Below are 26,963 nucleotides of genomic sequence, written 5' to 3' on the forward strand. Positions count from 1 at the left end.
ATGTGTCTGCATTATTTGCTTGAAGCGCCTTTTTGATTACGCGGTCAGATAAAGCTGCCCTCGACTCTTCTGTACATCAGTAGTATGTCCTCCGACCTCAAAGGTGACTCAGGGCGGTACAGAAGGTCATGAAGATTTGTTTCATGGTGAGATCAAGGCGACCGGTCGTTAAATTGGATCATCGACTTTTAATTGATTATCTAGGAGGTGGAAGTGATTGGTCGAATTTTCTGCTGTCAGCTAACTGTGTCATGCGAAGCTAGAACCCGATATTTACATATTTTTGCTTAAGAACAGTAATTAGACCGATTTGGCTTGCTTGTGTGGGCAATTGAGGTTCCGTCAGTGTACTTCTGCTTGGCGGAATGCCCTTTGCGTCATGCTAGCGCCGCCCCCCTTTCCCAGCCCTTCCATGCGTCGGCAATACATATTCCGTTCTATAGTTATGTTTTCTTTCATTTTAAGGCGCTGCATTGGTGACAGCGGAAAGTAAATCCGTTCCTAGAGGACAGCTATCCGGATTTCTATTACTAAATGCTAAGCTTGAACGCTAAGGAAGAATGGCATGGCCTACGGATGGGAGACTCTCTAACGACCCCTTATAGAAGGATTGAAAATGACGTCTACATTTGGCAACTGTACCAGTCCCGTGTTCTGCAGGAATGCCACTAAAAATGAAGGGGCACTAGCCGTGAACCATCTGGAGAAGTTCAGTTCCTATATTAAGATGTCAGTGAAGTGAACAAGTGATACCTCCCTCACCTCTCTACTAGCCAAATAGAATCCAAAAAGGTGTGACTGGACATGATCAAAGTGTGAACAAAGTGGCAAGGAAGAATAGACACGAAACCTCATATTCACGAAGTTATTAATAGTCCTCTCTTTTACGAAGTAACTCCGATTTTAGTCAGGGTTCTTACAGCTAGCGATGAACATGCAAGATGGGCAGTGTATTCCTCCTTACCGCCAATGCAGTTCGCAAACAGGACGAAATCCCAGATCCAGTGGAAATGCCAAGAGAGATCAGTGACGTTGCGGTCAAATGTCTTCTCGGTTTCGCGCAAATTCGATAACTGGCGTGGTTGGTTCGTGAGTGCTTCTCCCTACGTCACCGAATGCATTCTGATGGCCGATATGGAAAGATAACCAAGGAGAGATCGACAGGGATGACACTCAAAAGGATAGAGGGGCTCAGTAATGCTTTAATTATTTGTTTAACTTTTCGTTTTGGTTCCACGGACACTTAAAGGTCTCTCTTCCGCGACATGGTTTTTGGGCCATAGCAGTAGCCTCTCAGATCTTTTGTACCATTTCATCAAACCATTACAGAGCCCTGATTGTTCAAAATTTTTCATCACTTTTCCATAACTGCATTTGATCCTTAAGTTGAAGATACTTGTCAACCTAAGCAACATAAATTCATGTGTTTTTTTTTCTTTCTAAAAATCCATTAAACAAAGTGGCCAAGCCAATTTGGTTTATCAGCAATGTCAATATGTGAGGCATATATTACTGATTAATTACAAGTAGATTTGCAACAAAACCAATAGCCTAGTCTTGGTTACTAGGTCAACTTGACGATAAACAAAGCCACGACACAAAGCTCGAGATGTGTATCACAATACAAAAGGTGGCTTCAAAAATGGACGGCGGTATGAAGCGATCCAAATCAGCCCCGCGTTTGGTGCTTTGGTCGATTCCTTCAGAAGAATTTACTGCTGAAATCACTCGACCATGGACACCCAACAAGCTCCCTCTCGACCGTTTTAGCAACATGAATGACATTGACGTAGTCCCTTGATCTTACTTACCTGTGAGCAGATTTTAGACATGCTTAGTGTCGACGATCTTGAAAGCTTCCAGGCAGCACTCAAGGCCAAGAATTTGTCAGCTGACAAGGACGACGTAGAATTCGCCGTTTTCCGAGACATTCTATCGGGCTCTTCGACGAGAGCAAACGATTGGCAGGTAATGGGGGGACAAGGCATTTCTCATGCTATTTTCCTATAGTTAAAACGACTATTTAACAAAATTGACGTGAAAGGCAAAGGAAGCATTAGCTGGGATGATATATGCACGTTTATCATACAGGCGCAGTGTTTGAAGAGCAAGGAACTTCGTCAAGCCACTAAAACTCAGTTTCACACCAGAGTTTATCCATTGGTTCACAAGAACCACGTCATACGGATCATATCTCTGGGGAGTAACGGAGGTTTTGTCATCGGTAGCAATGTAAGCGCACGTTTACTGGCTATTGAAATTCCTCTCCCAAGGATGGAATGCTCACCACGTGGACAAGCGACTTCAAGCTGAGGCAAACGACTCGATTACCAAGTAGGTCGCGAGCACAATCTGGCAGGCAAAAGTGGTACACTGACCTTTTGTTTCTCAATGATGTAAACAAGTTCATTGTCAGTACTGGGTAAGCCTACTGGCAATAGTGAATGTTAAGTTGTATTAATTATTAGTGACAGAGAACTGGAATTTTTCGAACTATCTGGATACCAATTTTATTTCCGCATCAACGATCTGGACACTGTACCAACATGCCTATCATACGGGTAGGTCCAATTTGATTATCCTTGAATACATTTTGAGGAGTAAACATTAAAGGTATAAAGTAGCGAAATAAGTGCCTGAGATACTTACAATATAGTTGAAGAATAACAGAAAGACTCTAATGTAGTACCTCGAGACTTCTCAGAAGGTGCAAGAAAACCTACAGAAGGGCTAGGGGCTACTCGTGTGGCTTGCAGGTCATGCCACCCAGCGGAAGTACATTGGCGGAGCCTCTAGGTGCCTTTATACCAAAACCGAGAGCTAAATAAACAACCTGTATATTGCATGACCCCTCCTCCTTTTGAGTGTCGTCCCTATCGATCTCCCTTTGGTCAACCTTCCACGTTGGCAATCACAACGTAGTCGGTGTGATAAGGGGAAGCACCAATGAACCGACCGCACCAGTCATCGAATTTGCGCACAACTGAAAAGACATTTGAGCGCAACGTCACCGATCCCTCTTGGTGATTCCACTGGGTCTGGAGTTTCGTGCTGTGTGGGAACTGTATTGGAGGAAGGCGAATGTGCTACCTATCTTATTGGTTCATCGCTAGTGGCAAGAACGTCGTCTAAGAGTCCCTTCGTCTGTTCCTCCTCACCTCGTTATTCTCGCTTCTGTACTGTCCAGCCATATCTTTCAGGATTCTGTCCAGCTAGTGAAGAGTTTAAGGTGGTATCGCGTGCTATCCCAATCATCTTCATTAAGGTTCCGTAGGAAGCTTCGTAACGAACTATTCCGGACGTTTCAAGGCTAGTGACACTTCCTTTGTTAATAGCACTCCTACTGAACACGGGAGCGAGGTGGATGCCAACGGTAGAGGGCATTTTCACCTCTTCCGTTGGGTGTCATCCCAGGCTCTTTTATTCTCAGTGCATGCCTTTCTTCATGTTAAGTTTTAGCATTCAGGAACAGGAATCTGGGTGGTTGAACTTTATGATAGGGTTCACTTTCTGCTGCCATCAATGTAGAGCCCCAAGACTACCCTGGATGATCCACGGCTACTATGTTCTAAAATTGCGTTTGGAAATAGCAAACTTTTAAGCTAACTTATTTGGTGAAGGCCCGTGTCACTGCTGCTACGTCACATGAAATGCATAATCTCTAAAGTACAAAAAGAACGGAATTAAGGAACATTTGAAACACTAATTTTCCATTTTGAATCTATGCAAAGCCTTCCTCCCTCATTTAACACCACATGGATACCCAGAATATACCATGCTAGATCTCAATGCGATTAAGTGGACTTATTGCTATATTTTTCTTCAGAAAGCTTTTGGATAAAAAACAGCATGCAATAGCTTGGGGCGATTCCAGCGGAAACATAAGCATCCTCTTGCTTAGAGATTTGGCTGATCTTCTGCATGGATGGCGATTGCTGCAACCGATGGAAGTACAACCCGAAATGAGTATCAGTGCTGTGGTAGTGGATCCGAAGGTCTCCTTCCTTCGTTGGAAAACTCACAATGAATGGGCTGCTAAAGTATGTTAGTTGTACAGACATTTACACAACCAAAAAGATAACAATATCTACCCACACAAAAGCGGTAACATTGCAGTTGGTGTTGGATGGGTCTGAGAAAATGCTAAATTTATGCCGCTTTTTTTAAGCTAAGAGTTTGGTAGCATTATACGTGGCTTAATTGTGTAAGTCTCAAGGGTTTCTATAAAACCAAAACAAATTTCAAGGTCCAGGTCGAGGAGTCTGAAGAAACAGTAATAAGTTGTTGCAGTCACGAGGGCACCGCGGTGGTCATTGGTGAGTTCAAATCTTTGTTCCCAAATTGGACGATGTGCTTTAATAAAAAACGCACTTTTAGATCTCACACTGTCTAATGTAATTTTGATGGGTGTAAATATTGCATTATTGCGCTATTAAAACACCATAGAATTGCAACATTACAAAGATATAAATTTGGAGATATTTGAAAACAAAAAAACTGGTAACATCAAATAATTCAATTTTTAAGGGCTCTTTTACTAATCGTTTACTGTTATTTGTAAAACAAATAATCTGATTAAGGCTAGAAAAAAGTTTTTTCGACGTTTGGCATTTCGCTTCAAACGGATGTGATTTGCCGTGTTGCATAGTGGAGTGGAAATACTATGAAATTGCCTTTTCGCCAATAGCGTCTCGACCTCTTTTCTCACCAATCACCCAATTTTTGACTTGATCTCGAGGCCGACAATTTTATCACCTAATTTCACATTTCATCTCCTAGGGCGAATTATTGGATTTACTCCACCATGGCGCGATGAATCCAATCTTATCCGTCGTAAACGAGATATCACATCGAGTGAAACTACCAGTGAGTTTTAAATAAGATAAGTCTGCCAACACCTCAAAAGCCGGAAGGTCTGGTAGGCTTATAACAGAAATGTCAGGTACAGAAAGCCGTGGTACTAAGTCGTTAATCAATACCTACAGAGCACAATCTGAAAACAGATCTTTCTGTTTGGAGTCCTCTCATCTTTTAAGCATCATCTACAAAGTAGTTGATGCTCTTCAATGATTTTTCTTCAAGTAATGGAGAGGTTTGTGTCTTGTGAACTTCAATGGGTGCATAGTTACGGCCTTTGTGGCCACGGTCTGAAGGTTCGCCTACTTTGCGCTGCTTAAAAAAACTTTGATCCCCTACAGCTCATTGTTTTAACGCTTTTACAAAAGTAGGATCACTAAATAAGACAAAATAAGACAACCCTTAAAGCCACTCCAAGTATTTACTTCTTCCTACCACTTTAATTCGATTCTTATGCAGCTCAGTCACCTACCTTTGGTAACTCGAAATGCCGAAAAGAAAAGGATGCGCATTTCTTAAGAACTCAGATAAGTTTGCACAAGTCACGTGGACTGTTCAAATCGCTCTAATTCTTTTGAATATTTTAAGACCTTTGAGCCCTTAAAAACCCGTACTAAGATTAAGCATAGATACAACTAGGGGGCTGTGGGTAAAAATTTGTGGAATAGAGTACTGTGATGACAAATTTGACACAGGAAGCTCAATATATGCCCTGTCACCCAGGTAAGCATGAATCCTAAAAGTATGTCGTTCGGCGCAGGATAAATGCTTCTGACATCGCTTGGGATTTTTTCTGCTTTTCGAGAGCTACATACTCATTGTTGGACATCCTTGTCAAAAAATAGTTTAAATGGGTTTTAGATCGTGGCATCCGACCCAAAGTATTTTCGAGAAGTTCATAAGCTACTCCCTATAATCAGTATACCACTATGTTGCCAGAGGCTATGTAAAATTGTTTTACCCTGCTCAAAGAGAGCATCTTTTGAAGTCAAGAAAGTAAACAACTACTTTGTAGTTCAAAAAGAGTAAAGATAATAAGACCCAACTTTTTGAATTAACAGGCTCTTCTAGAACACTCTTTTCAAGGAGGCCAGCTTCCAGAATCACAAGCATTTCATCAAGCCGATTTTCTTCCATATTTGTTTCTAAAAAACGGGATCCATTTGAGGAAAGGGTGTTCATGATTCCAAAAGGAGCAAGGTTCTTTGAATTCTCTAAGGAAATGAACATCCTTGTCACAGGCGGTAAGATTAACCTCTCCTTATCTCATCTCCTCCGGTTATTTAGGTATGGATAGAATTATAAGAATTTGGAACCCCCACATTACAACGTGAGTTAAATTCTGTCTTTGCATTTATGTTTAATTTTCACCACATATCTGTCTTCCCATCTCTCCGCCCTCCTACCTTAATCTTACCTACTTCCAATAGCATTTCACTATATTTCAAGGTCACCGATCGGGAAATTGATTGGCCATGCGTCCCCATTGTCTTTCTTGCGAGTAAATATCGAGGACAGCACCCTAATCAGCGTTTCTTCGGCCAGCTGCATTAAGGCAAGTAGGCTGCTTTAAATGTAAAAGTCTAGAATACATCCACTTCATACCTATTTTGTAGAATTATGGAATGAAAGGTTTATTATTCAAGGGATAAAATTAAGCAGACATGTAGGCAGTTGATAGTTTGACTTCCAGATCTGGGACCTGGATAGCTATGCCTGTTTGACAACATTTTACACAAAAGTCGGTGAAAAAAAACAAGGCGATCTTCAAAGCTGCGCGTACTCTTTCTCGGCGTGTTCCCTCCTGATTGTTGCCAATGACGTTTCACTCGTCAGGCTTGAAAAAAAGTTAGCTGTAGAACACTTTTTAAGCAGAAGCAAACGGCCTTCCACGATGATGCTATCGTAGTGCCTTACAGCAAATCGACTGAAGAACGCCTGTGGACGGAGCGCCATCAGTCTTGGGAATGCTATGGTGGATGCCTATTCGGAACCACCTCAGAGAATTATTCTTCTGAATACATGAACTCGAAACCTCAGTAAGCATAAAAACTGCCGTTTTTTGTAAAAATCACTCCGTTTTGCGAAAAAAGTATCCCTATCTATTTGGTAACTTACACAAGCTACTTATTGTTAATTAAGTAGACTAACTGAAATTGAGTTAACTTGGCGTCATCTTAGAATCCTTCTTCCACACCCTCCTTTGCATAGTCTATTGTTTGATAGTGTTTGTCTAAGGTATTACTTCTACTTCCTGAGGTACTTTTCTGTCTTTATCGTGTGCTACTTTCAGTGAATATCTACAGTGGGAGCCAATTCAATCTCATAAGGCGAAAATTAACCAGTGCAAATACAATCGGACCTTCAATCAACTGATTACAGCATCTGCTGATTCGGTAGCCTGATTAGTTCAATCCATTACTATGCTCTTGAATATCATCTGTTAGGCCAAAACTATCGTTCTTATGAACCAGTAACTTGTATATTGTTCACGAAAGCAAAAGGAGAGAACACACTCCTTAAGATTACTCCCCCCTAAAACGGATCCCCCACTTGACAGAGCATCCGTGTATGGAACTTCGCCACTGGCCAACTGGTTTCCGAGGTCATCGACGCACATGATGGGGAGCCAATCACGTGCATGTGTTTTGACTTGACCGAGAGGCGACTCATAACAGGTGGAAGAGACGGCGTTGTGCGTATTTGGAATCATCACTCCGGCGCTTGCTTACTGGAGCTACGACCCAGTAAGTTGTGTCTCGATGCTACTTTACCCCTTATTCAGTCGTTTAAATCTGGTGACGCTTTTTCTTATAGAAGTGGAACACAGTGATGGATATATAATATCCGCAGTTGAATGCGTAAACATTGGAACAGGAAGGTAAGCCGGCTGTTAGTGCTAATCCCGAATGTTGATAACTCCTTAGGTACATTGCAGTTGTTGGCTGGAATACGAGGGTAACACTTTACCAAGACGACTTAGAAACAGTTTGGGGAGAAGGAGGTGGTGAGATTGAGCAACATTTTCTCCCTCCCTGGCGTCAAGATGGCACTGCAGTGGAGGGACATCATGAGCATATCTGCGAAATAACTGTCTCAAGACGCTCAAATCTTCTGGGAACTGGTGACTTTGGCGGAGAAATCTGTGTCTGGAACGCTGTCAGTGGACATGTTTTGAAGCGTCTTGAAGAGCAGGTTGATGCAAAGAGTAGCCCATACTTTATATCCGTACTGACTGTTTTTTCAGGTCATCAAAAGCAAAGTTTGACTGGATTGGCATTTCTTGAAAGTAGGAAGGACTTAAAAGATGCAGCTAATCTTGTCTCCTGTGGACCAGGTGAAATCATTCACTTCTGGGCTTTCTATGCCAGTGAATCTCACTACGCTTCCTTCCATGTAGTAGGTTTGCAAAATACGACAAGTTGAGCTCTTATTTAGTCCCCCATCAAGAATGTAGCAGCAACAACAATGGCTTTGGGACTATTAGTTGAGGATGAGAAAACAACCGACTCCTACCTCTTTACTGGTGACGAATTAGGATGGATTCAAGTTTGGGACATCAAAAGCTACTGCTTACGCGAGCCTGAAAAGACTCATCCACCAAGTGAGTTGATATTGGCGAATCGCATATATGTGAAATCCAAATTTTTACATCCGGACTCGGTGCCACACATGCTTGACGTGATTTCATACATCACTGATACGGAACTGCACCAAATCGTGTCTCAGGCAAACTGGTTGGCATGTTGACAGGTTTTAGAGTTTCATTTGTAGTGCAGCATAGCGATAGGCTGAAACCTACCTCTGAAAATGCTAATTGAACCTGTTTATTTAAAAGAGTGTGCACAAACAGTCCATCATATTTACGGATAGAGTTGCACACATGGAGAGCTCACACGGAACGCGTTACCAGCACAGAAGCAGTCAACACGAGGCAGTTACTGGTTACCACGTCTGTCGATTGTTGTGCACGTTTGTGGTCATGGAGCGGTGCTTTCATCGGGACATTTGGCCAGCCCACACTGTGGAACATGGCGAACGTGATTTCAGCGAGCCGACAAATGGGGCCGTTTGATGTGCTGATGGACCCACGAACTCACGCCGTTCCGGAGCTTCAAGCAATCCGTCAGGAGGCCACTTCAAGCCGTGTGGGTACAAAACCCAGTAAAGTAGGACAGGATGCAGACTTTGACAATTACGCAAGAAAACTGTTCGGTGAACCGTCTGTAAGTTAAAAATCCATTTCTGAATGTATTATTGCGAGTGTGTTTATTTAGCGTCGTGCCTTTGTCTTCTAGTCTCAGAGCGTAGGAATATACAAGTCTATAGCAGAAGCTCTGAATGAACCCGAAAGTCTCTTCAGCGAGATGGATATCAAAGAGTAGGTTGTCATTTATTTAGGAGAATTTCGTTGAAGACTTAACTATCGAGGCAAAATCCACTTTGGTAGTTTATTACCATGGGAAAAAATGAACAAAATCCCCAAAAATCAACTCCTATAAATCATTTGACTTTGTAGATAAATAAGCGATATTAGTTGATGGGAATGCGGAACGCACTGTGCTAGGAATATTTTCTACGCAAAATACGGAATCGTATCTCAATTGAATGTAGGAATTAGCAGCACTGTGGCATATTTTGTAGATTTTTACATGGGTTTTTTTAGAAATGTGCGATTGGCACTGAGTGAAGAGGATTTGATGAGAAATGAAGCGCATCCAAGGGTTTTCCATCATCTCACAATTTATCCCCTGAGGGATGAGGCAGCGTTCATGAAACCCAAGAGCTACACCGATCCCGAGAGTATGATGGAGGACGTCGTGGAAGCGAAGCTCGACGAAGAGCTGTCGCCGTTAAAGCCGACACTTGAAGACCGAATTATGCTTCAATATTATTAATCGTTTAAAATTTGTATGAGCCAACTTTGAGTCACGCAAGATTTTTAAATTACCTGCTTTTCCAATGAAGTTAGGAAAAAGTCATTGTTACTTTTCTCACACTAAGGAGTTAAGCTGTTTTGCTGTTTTAAAAAACTACTTGTGGTGGGGAATTTGAACAGGGAGACAATAATTAGCATTGTAGATATGATTTTAGACATACGGAAGAAGAGTAGGTTAATTTGTCGTATTCGCGGTGTCCCAGCTTAAAATCAAATAAAACAATGACTAGCCAACAGGAGAACAAGGTATTTGGCGGAGGTAATCGCGTTTCTGAGATGCACAAGATGAGTGAATGAAGCACTTCTCATGCCATTTACTTAAGACGTAAGAAGTGCGAGCTCCACTGCAATGCCATAATAGTTTTTTGAGCCGTGCATTGAATTACGAGGGCAATTAGGTATTGACTGATTGTATTTGCATTTGGTAGCATGGGCATCAGGTGATGCCAGTAGCCTCTCATTCCTTCTGTACATCAGCAGTACGTTTTTTTAAGTACTGCCATGGTGTTTATGATATCAGTAGGAACTTTTGGAGCACAAAGGGGTAAACAAGCTCCATGAAAATGTCAAAATATTTTAGCTAAAACCAGGTTAAATAACCCTACATGAATAGTCAGAAGAACTTGTTTTAATCAGGTTCAACAAGAAATGAGCATTGTATTTTGACAAATTAGTTCTAGATCTAAGGCATATCTGTTGACAGTGATTTCACCTCGAGTAATACAGACGTTGTTTTAATTTCGATCAGTTTTAGAAGTCATAACGAAAAACTGCCAGTTTCTGCATTACTCTACTCAGTCGTATACGCCTTGTTTTGTTTTGCCTATCACGAAGGCGCAGTTCAAATCTTTCTTATTATGAGTCTTGGGCTGTTTATGGACTGAGACTCATTTTAACAATAACTACTGCTTTTGCCATGGCTGAAACCGACGTGTGCAATCAATCCTCACGTGAAAGTGAGTCCCTGTGTCAAGTATTTGGTGAAGATACCTTGCATCGTTGACTATTGTTTAAGGAACATACAGTAGCCAAAAATGCTCTTTATATTATTTTATGGTGTTTACTAGGACCTATTTTACCATTCCATTTTTTTCCTAATGTTTGTGTAAAGTCAAATAATGGAATGTATTATGTTGTCACCCATGACTTTGGTTATGTTTTCAAAGTTTGATTACTGGATTCCAATACTTCAGATTCGGATGCAGAAAGATACTCATTGAATGCTTTTGCCAAAATGAACATGTTTCGAAAAAGGGGGCAACTATGTGATGTTGTTGTGAAGGTTGGTGGAAGAGTGTTCCCTGCACATCGTGTTGTTTTGGCCGCCTCGAGTGACTATTTCGGCGCTATGTTTTCAAATGGCGTAAGTTGGTACTTCCTGTGTAGTTTTTTTGTGAGAAATCGATATATTTATTTTGATTACAATTACGGCATTGCGATTTTAAGCCTGAGACATTGGTCCTATACTAAATTTCGTTATAATCTGAGTTGAGATTCTTTGTCTGGAAAGATGGCAGAATCTGCACAGTTGGAAATCGAACTCAAATCCGTATCGGCGGACGTCATGGAGGCACTTCTCGATTTTGTTTACACAGGCCAAGTCCGAGTTAGCATGGAAAACGTGCAGGAGTTGCTTCCTGCCGCCAGTCTCGTCCAAATGGAAGGCGTAAAAGCCGTTTGCTCTGCCTTTCTTTTCGGTCAAGTCGAAGCTTCTAACGTTCTTGGGATTCGGCGATTCGCTGAACTTCACAGCTGTACAGATCTTGAGGTTTTCGCGAAGAACTATGCTGCACATAATTTTGAAACAGTTGTTGAATTTGAGGAGTTTCTTTTGATGAACGCTGACGAACTCATTGAACTCCTTAGGCGGGAGGATTTGCATGTAAGCACACTTATCCACTGTTTGTCATTAATATCCCTTACAACATTTGCATAACTTGTGTTTTTAAACATTTACATGGCATTTACGGCCCGAATATCTTGATTTGCTGTTGTAAAATCACATCGATGTCCGCTATAATCACATGTGCCATCTAAAGATGCATTTTTTATGTTCCATATAAGTCCTCAATTATCTTCTGTATTTTCATCTCATTCACCTAATATTATACTTTTGAAAAAGGACAGACTTAGGGTACAGTAGCTAAAAGATTAAAATAGCGGTTCTCATTTACTGTGTTCAATGTATTAGTTCCAGGGACCGCGGATATCTCATTTCCACACCGAATTAATCACACGCCGCGCTTTTGATGGAAGATTATTAAACGAATGGGGCGCATTGTGATACCTTGCATAGAACGGGTGAATCATTTCATTAGCCTGATTATTTGGAGCTCACTATGCTTTAAAACGGGTCGCATATTGACCTTTAGGAATAGCACCTCTAATAGTTTAAATTTAAGGTCACTGTTAATAATCACTTGCATGGGAGCTGTTTTTAACCAATTATCGTAAGTGGTATGAATCAGTTTTTCTCTGCAGTGTAAGGTCATTTAATTTTAAAGTCAATGTTAGACGTTGCTTGACTGAAACGTGATGAGTCTCCTTTCATCTTTTTATATTCAAATACGACGACGTTTTAGGTGCTGTGCTTTTTTATTTCAGCATTGGCTAGACCTAGACTCTAGCTCTTGTAATGCTGGTTTGTTGCTTAAGTCGGCCATTAATACAAACGCCTACCTTCAGAAAGAACCCCGAATGTTCAGAAGTCGCAGCCAATTTACCATCACTGGGACTTGTGGAGGCCGGTTTTAATGGCTGTTTAGAAGACGGGGCGTTTTGGAAATACTCCTATTTAGTTCCGAGGCGTCAAATTAAGAAAAGAACTGTTAAGTTACAACCGTGTAGGCTACGTTTTGGATAGAAATCACGGAGAAGTCTTTCATTTTGGTGATAGGTGCTTTCTGCAGCAACAGTATTAAAGTTGTGCTCTCAACCATTATTAAGGCAAGTGCTGTCGACCCTACTTTCAGTAAATGGTGCTATGATGTTTTTGATTAGTTCAGATACTTATACAGTAATTTAAATAAATTGATTCGACTGAGTTAGACAAAATACTTATTGGTTAAGAAATTGTCAGTCGGAGAGGACCTTCTGTTTACCTTCGAACACTAGGGAACATGGGGTCTGTTGTAATATTACTCAATTTCATCCCTTTCACTTCCTAATATTTTTTGGTGCGAGGGAGTCATAATCGAGCTAGCTGATTTTTAAATCAAAATAGCCGCGTAATCTCATTAATTCCTCTTGCGTAAGATACATAGTGGTTATCACCTGCCACTTGTTCACTTCCGAGTGGTATCGCTAAAGAACCATGCACTTGTCCTACAGATCGATAGTGAGGAGACCGCCTACAACGCTGTGATCCGTTGGGTCTACTATGATGCACCAAACCGATCTGTCCACCTCCCCAATCTCTTAAACTACGTTCGTCTGGCAATAATGTCAGTCCGTTTCCTTACCGACGTCGTTGACAGCGAGGTGAGTGAGGGGAGGAAGGAGCACTAGTCGTCTTGTTTCAGATCACTGAAAGGCTAAATGCGTGCTTCCTTTTGCATGCAGCGCCTCATTCGTCAGTCGTTGGAGTGTCGTGACCTCGTAGACGAGGCAAAGCGATTTCACCTTCGACCTGACCTCCGCTCCCAGATGCGCCAGCGCCGATTTCACCAGCGTGATGGTGGCGATGAATACTTGGTGGTCATTGGTGGCTTCGGCTCCTATCAAAGCCCCTCGGATTCTGTTGAAATGTTCAATCCTCGTACCCGCGAGTGGAGCGAGTTGCCCGTTCGTTTCTCTCATTACCGACGTTTAGTCAGTAGTTGTTTAAACACAGTACTGGCAATAATGACATGGGCTTCCTATTGCTAAATTTCGTACGCTCAAGAGACGTGGATTCATGGTTTTTTTCTTGTCCAAACTCCTCGCTACTTTAATTGTAAGTTCTATTATAAAATCATGGTGACTACTAAGATGATTTTATCTTGCCTCAAACATCTTTTTGCGACCCGGACTATCATTGAAGGCGTAATAATACACGTCGGTATTATCTCGTTTACATTTACATGGAGGAAACGTCAGGACGTAGAGATGGCGCAAGCGTTACTAGTGTAAATTTCATCCCGATTTCTTGAATCCTTTGGCTTTTTTGAGTGTCTATAAGTCTTCCTGTAAACTTTGTTTAGTTGCAAGGCGGAAATGATGTGATAAAACTGGACTATGGGTAGGTTGTTATCTATTTTATCCGTTGTATTGGATGCTCTGGGTTCAGTTTGGATGCGACTTTTCCACATCGTGTCCTTTGAGGAGCAGAAGAGTATTGACGAGGAAAACATCTGAGAAAATGTTGTACAGTGAGGGTATTCCATGTATCGATGTTACATAGGTTTTAAATTGACCTGACGAGGAAGGTTTCGTGACCCTAGGGACCGATGCAAATCGCTGTGTTCATAGCGAAATCATGGATAGTTCATTAACTGCTCCCACTTTGTTTTTAACCAGTGCACAGACCGCGATTTCAAGGATCTCCCCAGAAGTCAGTATGGTGAACCTTCGCAGATTCAGCCATCCATAGCAGACATCTTCATCCTGTGCTACTGAGATTTTATGTCCAGTCGGTGAAGTCAGAATTTCCGTTTATTTAGATCACTGTCACCAATGTAGTACTCTGAGTCGTCCATGAAGATGTAATAAGGCATATCAGTATGGAAGGCTTATTGACATGTAAAAGGCCTGGGTGGTCTGTGGGCCTATGACATCCAGAATGGGGACTGAAGTGCAGGAGAATGGAGACAATGGCAGTAACTAACATGAGTTTCTCGTGTTCACTCTACCATCTTTTTTGACTCCTTCAATAATTCTCATAAGGCATAGGGAAAGATACCGGGTAGACCACTTCGCCTTGCAGAATCTACCGATCAGCTATCGCTACGTAGCGGCCTGCTCGCTGGGCACTTGCGTCTACGTGATTGGTGGTTTCGACGGAGGCGAGCGATTGAATACGGTGGGTCTGTTGGACGTCGCTCAGCGCGAGGACGGCTGGCGTTGGCTTGCGCCTATGCACTACAAACGGGGGCTTTCAGCCGCCTGCACGCACAAAGGTACTGCCGTTTCAAGCGCCTTATTCACTTCGTCTTTCCAACATTTGGTGCATGTCTCAAGAAAATTACTGCATAGGTCATGCTAGGGCACCGGTGTTGGTTAGAACTTATTTACAAAGCCTTGAGTTGTTGGTTCGAGATTGTTGGTTCAGGGCGTCTGTTTTATATTTCTGAACACCGAGTGTACTCTGATAATGTTGAAATTACTTTTACCAGTGCAATGAAGGTCGGTGTCTTAGCCTATCTCCGAGGCCGAATCAATGATTCGGTACATTGTTCCAATCGGTTAAAAGTTGTTACTTATTTTCAAGTGGACGCTTCTTCCGGTTAATGTATACACTTAAACCTCTTTTTTTTAATTGCCATTCGATGCCTGAAATTAGGCGTTGGAATATGGCTAAAGCAACCGTCGAGTTCAGTGAGGTCTGTCGTTTTTTCAAAAAAAACCCAGGACATCTTTTTCACCTAAGGCCATCTTGCATCCAGGCAGGTCCTATAAATTGAGGGTTTTGCTCACTCAGAGAGGAATCAGTAGTCTTTGGTCTTATTCCAATGGCCTGACACGGTCACTGGGGTAACTTACATGCACCTCTGCAAGCGCAGACACCGCTCCGCATCATCATCTGAGAGCCGGGATTAAGTGGGGCTATCGGCTATTAAGTCAAAGTTTTTCCATTTCAAAGGATTAATCTACGTGTGCGGCGGTTTCGATGGGCAGACGCGCTTACGAGCTCTGGAGGTGTACCATCCGAAAATCGACGAGTGGCGTGTGCTCGAGGAGATGACCACCGCTCGTGAGGGTGCTGGTCTGGTGGTCGCAGATGACACGCTCTTCTGTCTTGGCGGTTACGATGGGTTCCAACTGCTCAACAGTATGGAGGCGTAAGTGATCCATTTCCTCACAATTGTCAAAAAACCGGTTCTACTCACTCTCCATTGCTTTCTTGGGCTCCTCTCTAGCTTCGACCTGCGTCGGGGTACTTGGAGTCAGTGCAAGCCGATGTACATGCGTCGCTCGGGTGCGGGCTGTGCAGTGATTGTGGATACGTTGTATGTTTGTGGCGGCTACGGCGGTCCTGAGGGTAGGGGTCCTCTCCACCTTGATACCGTGGAGGCCTATAACACACGTCTAACCCAGTGGACTCTAGTGGCCAACATGAATGTTCCTCGCTGTTATGTTGGCGCCTGCCAACTTGCTGGACGTGTCTACGTGGCTGCGGGGTTAGTTCGCACTCCCACTACTCCCTTATCATCTCCAGCGTTTTTAGTAGTCCAGTCCATATGTACTTCATCTGGTGGTCAAAGTCTTTAATTCTTTCCACTTTAGCTACAACGGAAACCGCCTCCTCAATACGGTGGAGTCCTTTGATCCAATCGACAACACTTGGACTCTGTACGAGGAGAGTCGAATGCACAATGAGCGTTGTGACACGGGCATGTGTGTGGTTCGCTTTCTCTCCTGTGCAGAACCACCCACAGGTAGTGGAAGCTCTTTGACCACCTCCCTGCCTCAGCCTCGCACAATGTCATACACCCACCGATCTCGTAGTGTTGTCGCCTCTGGCAATGGCGACGGCAGTGTGCAAACCCAGGTCGTACAGATTGTCACACCTCTATTTCAAGGTCACACGACCCCAAGTGCACTATCCACACCACTACCGCCTCCATCACCACCACAATCGCTGCGCCCCGCAGTAGGAATAAGTCATCGAGCCCATGCCTTACCACTGCAAAACCTGCCCGAATCTACCGGTGCACCGCCCATACCCGGTCAGAGGGTAATGCCAATCCAGGATGGCGCTCATGAGCCCATACTTGCTGGTGTGCACATGAGTAACGTTGTTCGCACAGAGGAGTCCTTTGCAGATGACGGGAGTGATGAAGGCGCCGATGTGGATGAGGACGAAGAGCCCTCAGAACGAAATGTTGCGCTGTCCACAGACCTCCTAAATGATGGATTGGAATCGCTGGCAGAGTAAGCCAAGCTCTCCTAAATTTTTGCAATAGTTGTTATCATTTCAATGAAAAAAATATCTTTCTCTGTTCTAAAAGCCCTTCTGAAGTCACTTTTGGCCTGCCTACTGTTGGCATTGGTGGCAACGGGGCAGGCACATCAGACGTCGAGCTGGCCTTCCAGCATCCTGATGGTGCTTCAGCAGAAGAAGGTGGAGTGAGTTTAATGCTGCTGCAACCACTACCATCAGAAATGGATGGAGAGCAGATGGGGGAAGAGGAGGTGGAGGATGAATTTGACGAGGAGGCCGCGTCTCAATCACCACCACAACCTCTGATCACTTCTCCTCCAGGACTCGGATTGATTCTGGAGGGCATGGACGCCAACCTTCAGCATCGCATGGCCTTTCTTCGTGGCAGAGAGTCCTCGGATTCTCAGGACTCCTTGCTGGCGGAAGATAATCGGTCTCGCGGGGCTTTGGACGAGTCGCGTGCACCCTTCAATATTAATGGTGAAACTGACCCCCAGGTAGATAAATTCAACTGTTAATTTAAATGTCTCCATTGATTTATGCTAACTAAATCATGTTTCATTATTTTAGCGTCTGGGAAGACCACCATCACCATTGGCTGTGCCGTCGTCATCCACAGACAGCCTATTCTGGATCCATCGCCCCCAGCAGCGACACTCTGCATCTTCCTTATCCACATCCTCCTCCTCTCACGCACCGATGGCCGCGTGTAGCCAATCTGGTGATGGCAGTGTCGGTGGTAGTGTGGGGGGTGAGGACTCCCGCTCCGATGGGGAGGGTGAGGAGGGGGAGAGTGAGACTATGATGAGCAGGAACCGGGTGGCCACAATCGCTGCGGGCGTTGGAGAACCTCCTCGAACCACCGTGGACGCCTCCTCCCCTGTCAGCCCTTCCACGCCTACGCCGAATGACCTGTTCTCGGGAGATGATGGTGGTGATGGTGATGCATCATGATGATGATAGCACTAATAATAATAATGTTGCCACGCTTTTTGTACATAGGAATTATTCTACCTAATATTACTTCTAACTTTTACATCCAACATCATTATTGCTAAGTTGTTAACCCCATGCACATCTATTAAGACAATCCCGTAGTGTATCACCTGATATTTTACGCTGCCTGAAATAGCACTGTTTTTTTAATTTCCAGTTTTCTTCTGATAATGATAGGTATTATATTTGGCCACATCTTTTTAGCGCCCCAGCTGTTAACAGACGCAATATTGATGGAACGTTATGACAACAAGATGGTAGCCGAACTCCACACATACGCACACAATGAAGAGTAAACAAGCAAACCTTGCTGCTACAGTTTGTTTCTCCACGTGTTCCATAGGGCCTTTGTCTGTCGCACATGCGTTAGTCATTGCTACCTACCAAGCAATTTTAAATCAGGGCTGGATATGGATGATGTCATAGTGCTTGAAGATTACCCTAACGACAAAGGAAGACACAATACGCGGACAGAACAGGTATTATCGACGTGGAGGAGGGCTGATGGGGCTACTGGCATAGCCCGGAGGGCAAACCGCCTGATGGAGGTGCATTGACGGAGGCCTTAAGTGGCCCCTTTACCAAAACGCATTGCAATATAATTAATCGACTTTTGGATTGATTTGACAGGCGCTGCATTTGTGGCTTCTGTGACCTTGCCTTGTTGGGGTTGCCATTGGCAACCTTCCCAGGAGAATTGTGCAACCGCGGGTGAATGTGGGCACGCGCGCGTGCGCGCGCAACTTGATCGATCGGGAAGGGAGGGGCAAGAGGGAGAGGGAGGAAGCTTTGACGGTAGACGCAGGCACGCCCCAACCGGTATTAATGGCCTAGAGTGTGCCCTACTTGCAACGTGGAAGGCAAAATCTTGCACCAGCGCATATTTTCCTCTTTGTGGGGAATAAAAAAGCGGGTACCAATTTTGTAGGACGAACGATGCTGAAGTAAACATGAAGAGAGGCGGCTTTTATTTTGTCAAAATATTAAGTATGACTTTGATACTCGTTTGACTTTGAATGCTTTAGCAGTCTATTTTTGAAATAGAATGCATCCGCCTTCATCTGTTGACTTGATCAATGGAGATGTGCAGCGTTTACCATCCATATCGTAGTGTTGGAACATCACAAATCCTGGTTTTTGAGATCCCTTATTTTGCCAGAGCATTGGTCAGAATCAAGCCGCATCAAGGAACGCAGGCTAGTTGGAAATTCTAACTGGGCAATCTATTACAACTTGAGCATTTCACTGGCTAAATTCATCTGAGTTGTGGTAGTGACATATCCTTTATTTGCCTTCAGATGAGCATACGAGCTTTACGGGGCCACCTTATTTCAAACGGTAAATCTAGCTTGGATCGAGAATGCCTGAATTTGCTACACCGAAATATTAGACGGGAAAGACTAGAGAGAATTCGTAATTACCGCCACAATCAGGCACACAAGCATAAAATGAAGTTAAAATATACTCAAAAAAAACATTCGATTTCCCAGTTTAGTAATGCATCGATTGGGAAATTCGTCCTCCGATTATTATGAATCGTCGAAAGCGAAAAAACATTGTACCATAGCTAAATATGTTATTAAGGAAAAAATACTGACTCCATAAAATTACTCAACATTTGTTTTCGAATTATTAAGGAAAGAAGGGGAGATTGGCCAGATTCAGTCAGCTTTGTCCTTAGTAGGGCCTCGAAGGAGTACTTTCGAGAGGATTCCTGACTTAGCCGGCGGGGGCGTGTTAGGCTTTTGTTCAGCAACAACTTCTTGGGACTGCGACGGCTCATCTGTCGGTGCGGCACGTCGGGGGAATGGGAGGTAACTTATCACGCCAGAGACAACAGAACTGCCGGCGGAGACGCCTGTGCACACGGCATCAACGCCAAGTGAGACGGCTCCGGTGGCACTAGACCAAATACTCGAACCAATGGCTCCGATTAATTTACCGGTTTTGCCTACCAAGCCGGATTGGGGTACAGTTTTCCCAGATTTGGCCTCTGTAAGAAATTCATTGAATCTAAACTTGTATCTCACATTTTGTTAACATTCCCCTTAGGGCGTCGGATATCGTTTGGCGATCAGTAGCAAAGTAAGGAATTAACAATGTCTTTGAAAGCAATCGAAATTATACGAATAAACTTATTTTATACTTCGCGCTGAAAGGCCAATGCATCTTCTCGATCCTAAATAATATCAGATTGACGTTTAGGTTGGTAAGATTTCACGGGATATTTCACGAAGGGTAGTATTACAATACGGACCCAACCATATTATATAGAGGTCTCAAAATGATCTAAACCAAATGCTGGGATAACAAGTGCAGGATTTTAACCAGTCTTGGCAGGAAAATCCCTGACTTGCGTGCAAAACTAACATAAGGGCATGTTCACAAGTATTAATATGTACAGATGTCCAGTAAGTCTAATAGGTAACAAAAAAGGCACAAAAATAATGTAATGGAGTAGAATTTCCGCACTTGCAAAATGTAAAATTTTGTTATTTATGTTTCTCAGATCTACAATTAAATCAGTGAACTGGTCCGCCTAGGGTATTGAAACCAAAAATGCACGAAAAACAAGTTACAAATTTAAAGGATTGTAACTACTTATTTAAAATGCTTTAGGTAGGCAGTTACCATTCAGAAAAGCATCCCTTTCATTATCTGAAGATATGCCATAACAATAACGCTCCTCCGTATCGACGTATTCGGTGATTGGCAGTTTGACCTTTTGAGTCATTCAAAACATATGAAATTTGCATTACCTTATTATTGCTTTTGATCATTAATATCACAAGAGGTTTTCAGAGAAACCGTCGCACCCAGAGTTAATTCAAGAATATAAGAATTGGAGTGATGAATTGAATAAGGTAAGTGACAAACCGCAGCTTGAATAATTTTTACCTCATTGAAAGAAAATGGGTGTAAATTACGTATCCCAACCCTTGCAGAACGATACTACAAGACCTACCAAAAACGACGCATAGGTCACTTGCTCAAGTACAGCACTCGGTCACACACTACTTTTTGATTCATACCAACAATAAGACCAAAGTAAGCCTTTTAAAGGAAAACAACACTTTCATTGCTTAGTTTTTATTTTTCGTAGTACAACACTGCTTAGCTATAATCGTGGAAGTGTTAAAGGACGAACTAGTGACTTCGCTTTATTTCACGCTTAAGCGATTATAAATTTTTAATAACTTTGGTACTGTTCTTTAGTTCATAAGCCTTTTTAAAAGCAAATTTTGATTTTCAACGCATAAATAAAAGATATTTTTTACCCTTTGTGTCTGCTACTGGTCAAAAGGAAATAAATCTTTCCAGACTTATTGTGGTCAAGAGGATTTACTCTATTCTTACACGTAAACTACGTCCAACTACAAATGATTTGTTTTGTTTACTATAGACATGTGTGTCTGTCAACGAATTGCTAGAAGAGTGCGTTTGGAACTGACCATAACGCTAGAGGCACATATCCACACCCGAGCATACATTTCAAAATCCGACTTCGCAATAATGGATAGTGTTTTATTCATTGTTAATTTTCAACGCCAAAATTAAATAGCCTTTTACAAAGTAATGATGACTTTTGGGATCAAATTAGTTACACTGAAGCCGCACTTTACGAAGTTTCTGTCGACTGGATCAGCATCTGCTGGATGGTTTGATCATTATTCAAAATGTTGGCCTTCACCGAAGCAATCGCCCGACGATACTGAGACTGCTTATGTTCAAATTGGGTCAGTTCTTCTTGCAACTGTGCAAGATAGAGATCAGTTTGGCTAAACGGAATCACACAAAAACGGCAAATTTAAATACGCATTCGTTAGTTGCCGTTAGCTAAATCGAAACTACGAAAAACCGTTTACGCTTTGATTTTGTAAGTGCCTAAGTCAAACAGACCCCTCCATTTTTCGGATTCGTTGCTGTCGTCGCTCGTCCTCCTCCTTCCACTCGCGATACTCCGTTTGTATGCACTCGAAGTCCTCCTGCATTAAGTCAATCAACTTGCCAAGCGGTAGAGCAGATCTGGTTAGGTTTTGCAAAATCTGGCACAGTCTCTCCATCTCCCGCTCGGTCGCTTCGCGGTCGCGTTTCTTGGCCACCTCATTGACAACAATCAAGTTCTGAAAAATAATTTATATTGTTTACTTATCAATCCTGAGTAAATCACGGCATCTTGACAAGCTGTCACTATTTTAAAAGTACATTAACGATTCCTTACTAAAAATTATTAAATTTTATTTACTTACCGACTGTTTGCTTCCAGTGGGGTGGGGAGTGCCTTCTCCGCCAAGTTCCTTTTTCGCCCTTAGGAGTTTGGACACGAGGCCACCTGTTTGAAAGGACATAAAAAGGATCAAAGTTTAGGGGACAATTATGCATCTGTTCGCTTCGAATGATACATGAATGGAATCTTATCACCACATTAGTTGGTAATAAGGTCGCAACCTAAAACCTTTTCACCAATATCCACGGGGCGGCAGATAGTGGCATGGATCTCAGGACACCGCCACCACTCATAACACGGGTACCCACCATTAGCCTGTCCAATATCCTCGACGTCACTGAAATCGCCCTCACCGCCACTGGCATGCGCCAGGCGAATCCCCGAGACGTTCTCCTCCTCTCCCCCGCCTCTTCGTACATCGTCCTCATCTTCATCATCCGAGAAGATTTCGTTCTCCACCATGATTCCAGCCACTGAAGACGACGACAAAGCGTTTGATCCTGTCGGTTCCATCAGTTCTTGCGTCTTCTCTTTGGGAAATCTTAAAAATTTCAGGCAAACCAAGAGTGAAATAAGGGGAACGTTGATTTGTAGCTTTTTAATCTGACATGCATTAAATATTTAGAAAATCAAGGAGAGAAATTGAAGATGCTGTCTGCTGCCTATGTTGCTAACTCACTCAGCAAATACAGGTGGATCCGGGGTGGGTGCCTTTGTTGAATTCTGTCCCGGAGAGGTCCTTGACAAATAAATAGGAAAAATTAATGAATGCAGTTGGATCGAGATAATGTGGGTGACACTCATCGCTTACTTGGCCGATAAATCCGTTTTTGTGGCCTGCTTTTCAAATTGAGGTGGCTCTAAGGTGAAAATTGAGAGGGTGAGAAAGCGTTATATATACACGAAGATTATGATAGCCATATAATGTCCTCAAAACCTGCCTTTTAATTTATTTATCATCTTTTATAGAGGAAACCACCAATTTCACACTACATTGCGCGTGAATCCCCCAGTATCATATAAAGGTGCATGAAGAGTAAATTTGAAAAATAAATTAACCAGTGATAGGTTTTTTAAGACCCTTTGCTGAAGAGGGTCTACTGGTTCGAGATTGAGGTGAAGTCGTCACAACCCCCTCTGTGACATTCGGTGTAGGCTGTAGATCGGTAGAACGTTCGCGTCCATTGTTGCTTGGTCCGGGCAGCTGAACCGTGGGTTTACTCCCAACCTCATCCCCCGATTTAACAACGACTTCTTTTGTAACGTCTGAACTCGTGTTTGATGGCTAGAAGGTTTTCATATTAAAGCCGCTTGAGCCTACCTTCGAAGATGACAACTTGTTTGACAGCTTCCTCGGTAATTCCTCATGCTATAATTTCCACTTAAATAGACATCAAGGAAACGTACTCTGTCCTTTTGTCTTTCTTGTGTGCGTTCAATTCTATCCTTGGAACGACTGCTTACAGGATTTCTTTTTCGACTTTCAGTAGCAGCACGTTTCGCAGGCTCGTGGAATGAATTCACCCTGGAAAGCGCTGCACATGACAAATTATTTCCCGCAATTTCCAATTTACTTGTGTCTTTTTTCTTCTCCTTCTTATCGCATTTTGATGGGGATTCCTTGGCGATCTGTGCTACACCTAACGCCTTATTAACACATGCTGCATTATCAACCTAAAAATCCAATCTGATTTATCAACCTACGCCGTTGTTGACAGCTCCCGCAAGAAGCTGAAGGAGAACGTTTGTGCGCTCAGCCTCTTTTCCCGAAATAATGCTGCCAACTTTAATGTCCAAGGCATGATTATGAGCTGCCGTAACGTAATCAATGACTTTTTTTAAGAAAGCGGATTTCGCATCCTTATCTTTAATGCAATCTACGTTCAATTCTTCTGCAGTAAAAAGACCCTTCATAATTCCCGTTGAGTGGATAAGCTTGAAAGTATTTACCGTAATCATAACCTACTGCCAAACATATGTCATGAATGAACCGGAAAGGAGGTCGTGAAAGCAATTTTTCTGTAAGTGGCGGTTTTTTAATTAACTTCCCAAGTGTGTCTTGAGTCTTCCTTATAACCTTTGGGTCAATATCACCCATAGTCACTGCAAGTTAAAAATACGAAAAAAAGGTGTAAACTACGAAAAAAATGTTGGATGCAAGATATTTGTAAGTCGCACTCTAAAATACTGATATGTGACCCATTCAAGCGGTCTTAAAAGGTAGACTGGTCTATTATTCTGGGCATCTGACACGATTTAGCCTATGTAAAAAATTTGATCCCCTAAAAAAAATTTAGAATGAATTTTGCACCAATAGGTTGACTTGAGAGAACTGGTGCAGCGCGCACACAAAGAGGCAGTAACAAACACCACTTCAATCACTGTTTTCATTTAGTAGTTTAATATTCCCCAACACTAGATCCATATACCATGTACTATAAGTCTTGATTTCTGATTTGTAATCTGCTGAATGTAAGTGATGCCTTCTTAAAAGCGAGAATGGAAAATAAGAGTTAATCTGATGCACACTGAGCTTTTTAAGAGCCCTAAGTGTAACCACACTAGCCAGCAGATTCAGTGCTCCGTTGATTTGTGTCGTTTACCGACTTGATAGTCTCAGCGTAACCAATCCATATAGGCAGTCAATTTATCAACAAAATTAAATTAATGCAACAATATTGCATCGACAATATTTTAATAAGTGCAAGCTTTTCCCAAACGAAACAAGGGCCAGTAATGATATGAAAAAATTTCAGAAATTAAATAGGACTTTAAAAAAATGATGGATGTCAGTGGAAAACAAAAAGCCTTAAAGTATTGCTGCGATTGTATTTTTTCTATTAAAACCTAGAGGCGATACCGTTGTTATAGTACCCAACTCCTTACCACAACGTTAAACAAAATGAGCCCGTTAATTATTTTCTACACTATTTGATGCGGAGTAAATAGAATAAATCTTTGTATAGAAAACTATTGTTCTTTCCCCGGTTCAGTTTAAGAATGAATCAGATATCTTGGAATTTTCATGCGCATCAACCTAAATTACTGAAACTACAAAAAATGACTATTTTAATCACAAATTAACAAATTATTCTGTAAGATTTTTTGACTACCTAGGTTTTCTATTCTGCCTGTGACTAGTCGCCTGCTTTTGCCGCAAAATCACTACACAATTTCAGTCGCTGTCAGAAGAACAATCCCACCACCCCTCTACTTACGCCCAAGGAAGCCTTAAATGCAGCGTTCTTCACAAAATTAAATGCGAAGGCTATCGACGACACCCAGTTATCCACCAAGTCTTGTACTAACCACAAGGCAACACCTTCAGCGCCTGAACAAGTGTGAAAAATGATCCACCCCACCAACGCTGCTCCTAGCTACAAACCACTCCTTCATCAAACCAAGTGGAACAGCATCCCACATTTGCCACTATGTGTTGATTCACTGTCGCCGTGAAAGCAGAAATGAAGCGAACAGACTATGAGAACGGCAAAATCGCTGGAGTAGTACCGTAATTGTATTTTCTTCAACGAAACTTGGTAGCGATGCCGCCATTATAGTGCCCAACTCCACATCACGTTGGAGAAAATATACTCGCCAAATATTCCCCAAAAAATCTGGTTTAAGGTGGGTTAAGTAACAGTTGGTTGCAATCTGGAATCTCATTACGGCTGTTTTATGGTTCATTTACCTCAAGAATTTCAAGCGTAAATTCCCTAACTACCAAGAGTTATGCAACCTCCTTGCCAAAAATTACAAAACCTCCTAACTGGCCATGAATCCTCATTGATTTACTAGACTTGTGTTCAGCCTGTGAGTAACCCTTCACTCACGCCAAAAGCCCACTACTTCTGCCGCAGTTTCAAACGCTACCCGATCTCCGCGCTACATATCCGAAGAACAAAGCCGCTGCTCCTAGACTTTCGCCCTAAGAAGCCTTAAATGAAACGCCCCCTACGGAAGCAATTAATCCCGACTCCGCTTCAGACCAAAACCGACAAACCCTAACGACATCGCCCTACCAACCAATGACCACCGTGCCTCCAACTCCCGAACGGACCATAAAACACCGCCTCCAGCGCCTGAACAAAGGTGATACATCACCTCCCACACCGACGCCGCTTCTAGCCGCAAATCACACCTTCACCAAAACATGTGGAGCTAACCCCACGGCCGCCACCAGGTGTTGCCTCTCTGCTGCCGTGGGATTATAAAAGAAGCGAACAGCACCACAATCGTCGGCAAAACCGATTCGCGCACAAGTGAGCCCCAAGAATATGCAAACAGTTGTATGCACACTAAGAGATTGTGATGATTGACAGACGAGTTTCAAGCCGAGGGCAGCCACGCCTACTGGGACTTAAATAGTAGATGAGAAATACAAGCGAAAAATCAAACATTTAACCAGGGAGGAGGAGGGGGGGGGGGGGAGATTAAGGAGAGAAAAAGGAAGGTAACCGCAATCAGTGGTGGAGAAAGAGAGGGAAAATGGATGAATGCGGAAGGCACGAGGGGATCAAGTGACAATGGAAAGCAGATTTAGAGGAGGCTACAGTGTATTGGAAACAGAGAAATAGACAGACTCGAGAGATAGGTGTACTAGAAAAATATACACGTACATCTTTAGTAATGAGGCGTAAAAAGCGAACTAAATAAGGTGTTGGATGGGTGACAGACAACCAAAACGTACAACCACAAGCGCGCACGCATAAGTGTGTGCGTGTGTATGCATGTGCCCACCTCGGGAGAATGTGAGTCTACCTGCACCACGGGGAAATTCAATTCGATAGCCGGCAAATGACAAGGGTTGGGTTTCAAATTACTATGATAAAAGCGAGAGTAGCACGAAAAAATTAAATTCT

The 26,963-nt window shown here is 42.8% G+C and overlaps 4 protein-coding genes across 4 annotated transcripts; 2 read left to right on the forward strand and 2 right to left on the reverse strand. All coding sequences in view use genetic code 11, as the record gives it.

The window, feature by feature from the left end:
• Positions 1–1,830: 1,830 nt before the first annotated feature.
• On the forward strand, positions 1,831–9,755 carry EGR_08558 (WD repeat-containing protein 49; the record flags this gene model as incomplete). The annotated part of the gene is made up of 12 exons (XM_024497807.1): positions 1,831–1,968; positions 2,092–2,232; positions 2,274–2,422; positions 3,827–4,040; positions 7,418–7,604; positions 7,675–7,738; positions 7,785–8,065; positions 8,105–8,256; positions 8,296–8,461; positions 8,731–9,083; positions 9,156–9,238; positions 9,524–9,755. 12 exons carry the CDS (start codon positions 1,831–1,833, stop codon positions 9,753–9,755), a joined length of 2,160 nt encoding a protein of 719 aa, XP_024347788.1.
• Positions 9,756–11,306: 1,551 nt separating this feature from the next.
• EGR_08559 (Kelch-like protein) lies at positions 11,307–17,831 on the forward strand (the record flags this gene model as incomplete). The annotated part of the gene is made up of 9 exons (XM_024497808.1): positions 11,307–11,678; positions 13,127–13,276; positions 13,358–13,579; positions 14,700–14,892; positions 15,576–15,774; positions 15,853–16,113; positions 16,220–16,867; positions 16,945–17,374; positions 17,448–17,831. 9 exons carry the CDS (start codon positions 11,307–11,309, stop codon positions 17,829–17,831), a joined length of 2,859 nt encoding a protein of 952 aa, XP_024347789.1.
• Positions 17,832–19,534: 1,703 nt separating this feature from the next.
• On the reverse strand, positions 19,535–20,607 carry EGR_08560 (hypothetical protein; the record flags this gene model as incomplete). Its single annotated transcript, XM_024497809.1, has 2 exons — positions 19,535–19,866; positions 20,505–20,607. 2 exons carry the CDS (start codon positions 20,605–20,607, stop codon positions 19,535–19,537), a joined length of 435 nt encoding a protein of 144 aa, XP_024347790.1.
• An 885-nt stretch (positions 20,608–21,492) lies between these two features.
• Positions 21,493–24,199, reverse strand: EGR_08561 (TRAF3-interacting protein; the record flags this gene model as incomplete). Its single annotated transcript, XM_024497810.1, has 11 exons — positions 21,493–21,652; positions 21,774–21,997; positions 22,124–22,206; positions 22,410–22,642; positions 22,781–22,840; positions 22,913–22,961; positions 23,161–23,386; positions 23,423–23,470; positions 23,509–23,775; positions 23,806–24,036; positions 24,068–24,199. The coding sequence occupies 11 exons, from the start codon at positions 24,197–24,199 to the stop codon at positions 21,493–21,495; spliced, it is 1,713 nt and encodes a 570-aa protein (XP_024347791.1).
• Between the last annotated feature and the right edge of the window lie 2,764 nt (positions 24,200–26,963).

Source organism: Echinococcus granulosus (assembly GCF_000524195.1).
Source record: "Echinococcus granulosus chromosome Unknown EG_S00110, whole genome shotgun sequence".
In the NCBI taxonomy this organism is placed as follows: Eukaryota; Metazoa; Platyhelminthes; class Cestoda; order Cyclophyllidea; family Taeniidae; genus Echinococcus; species Echinococcus granulosus.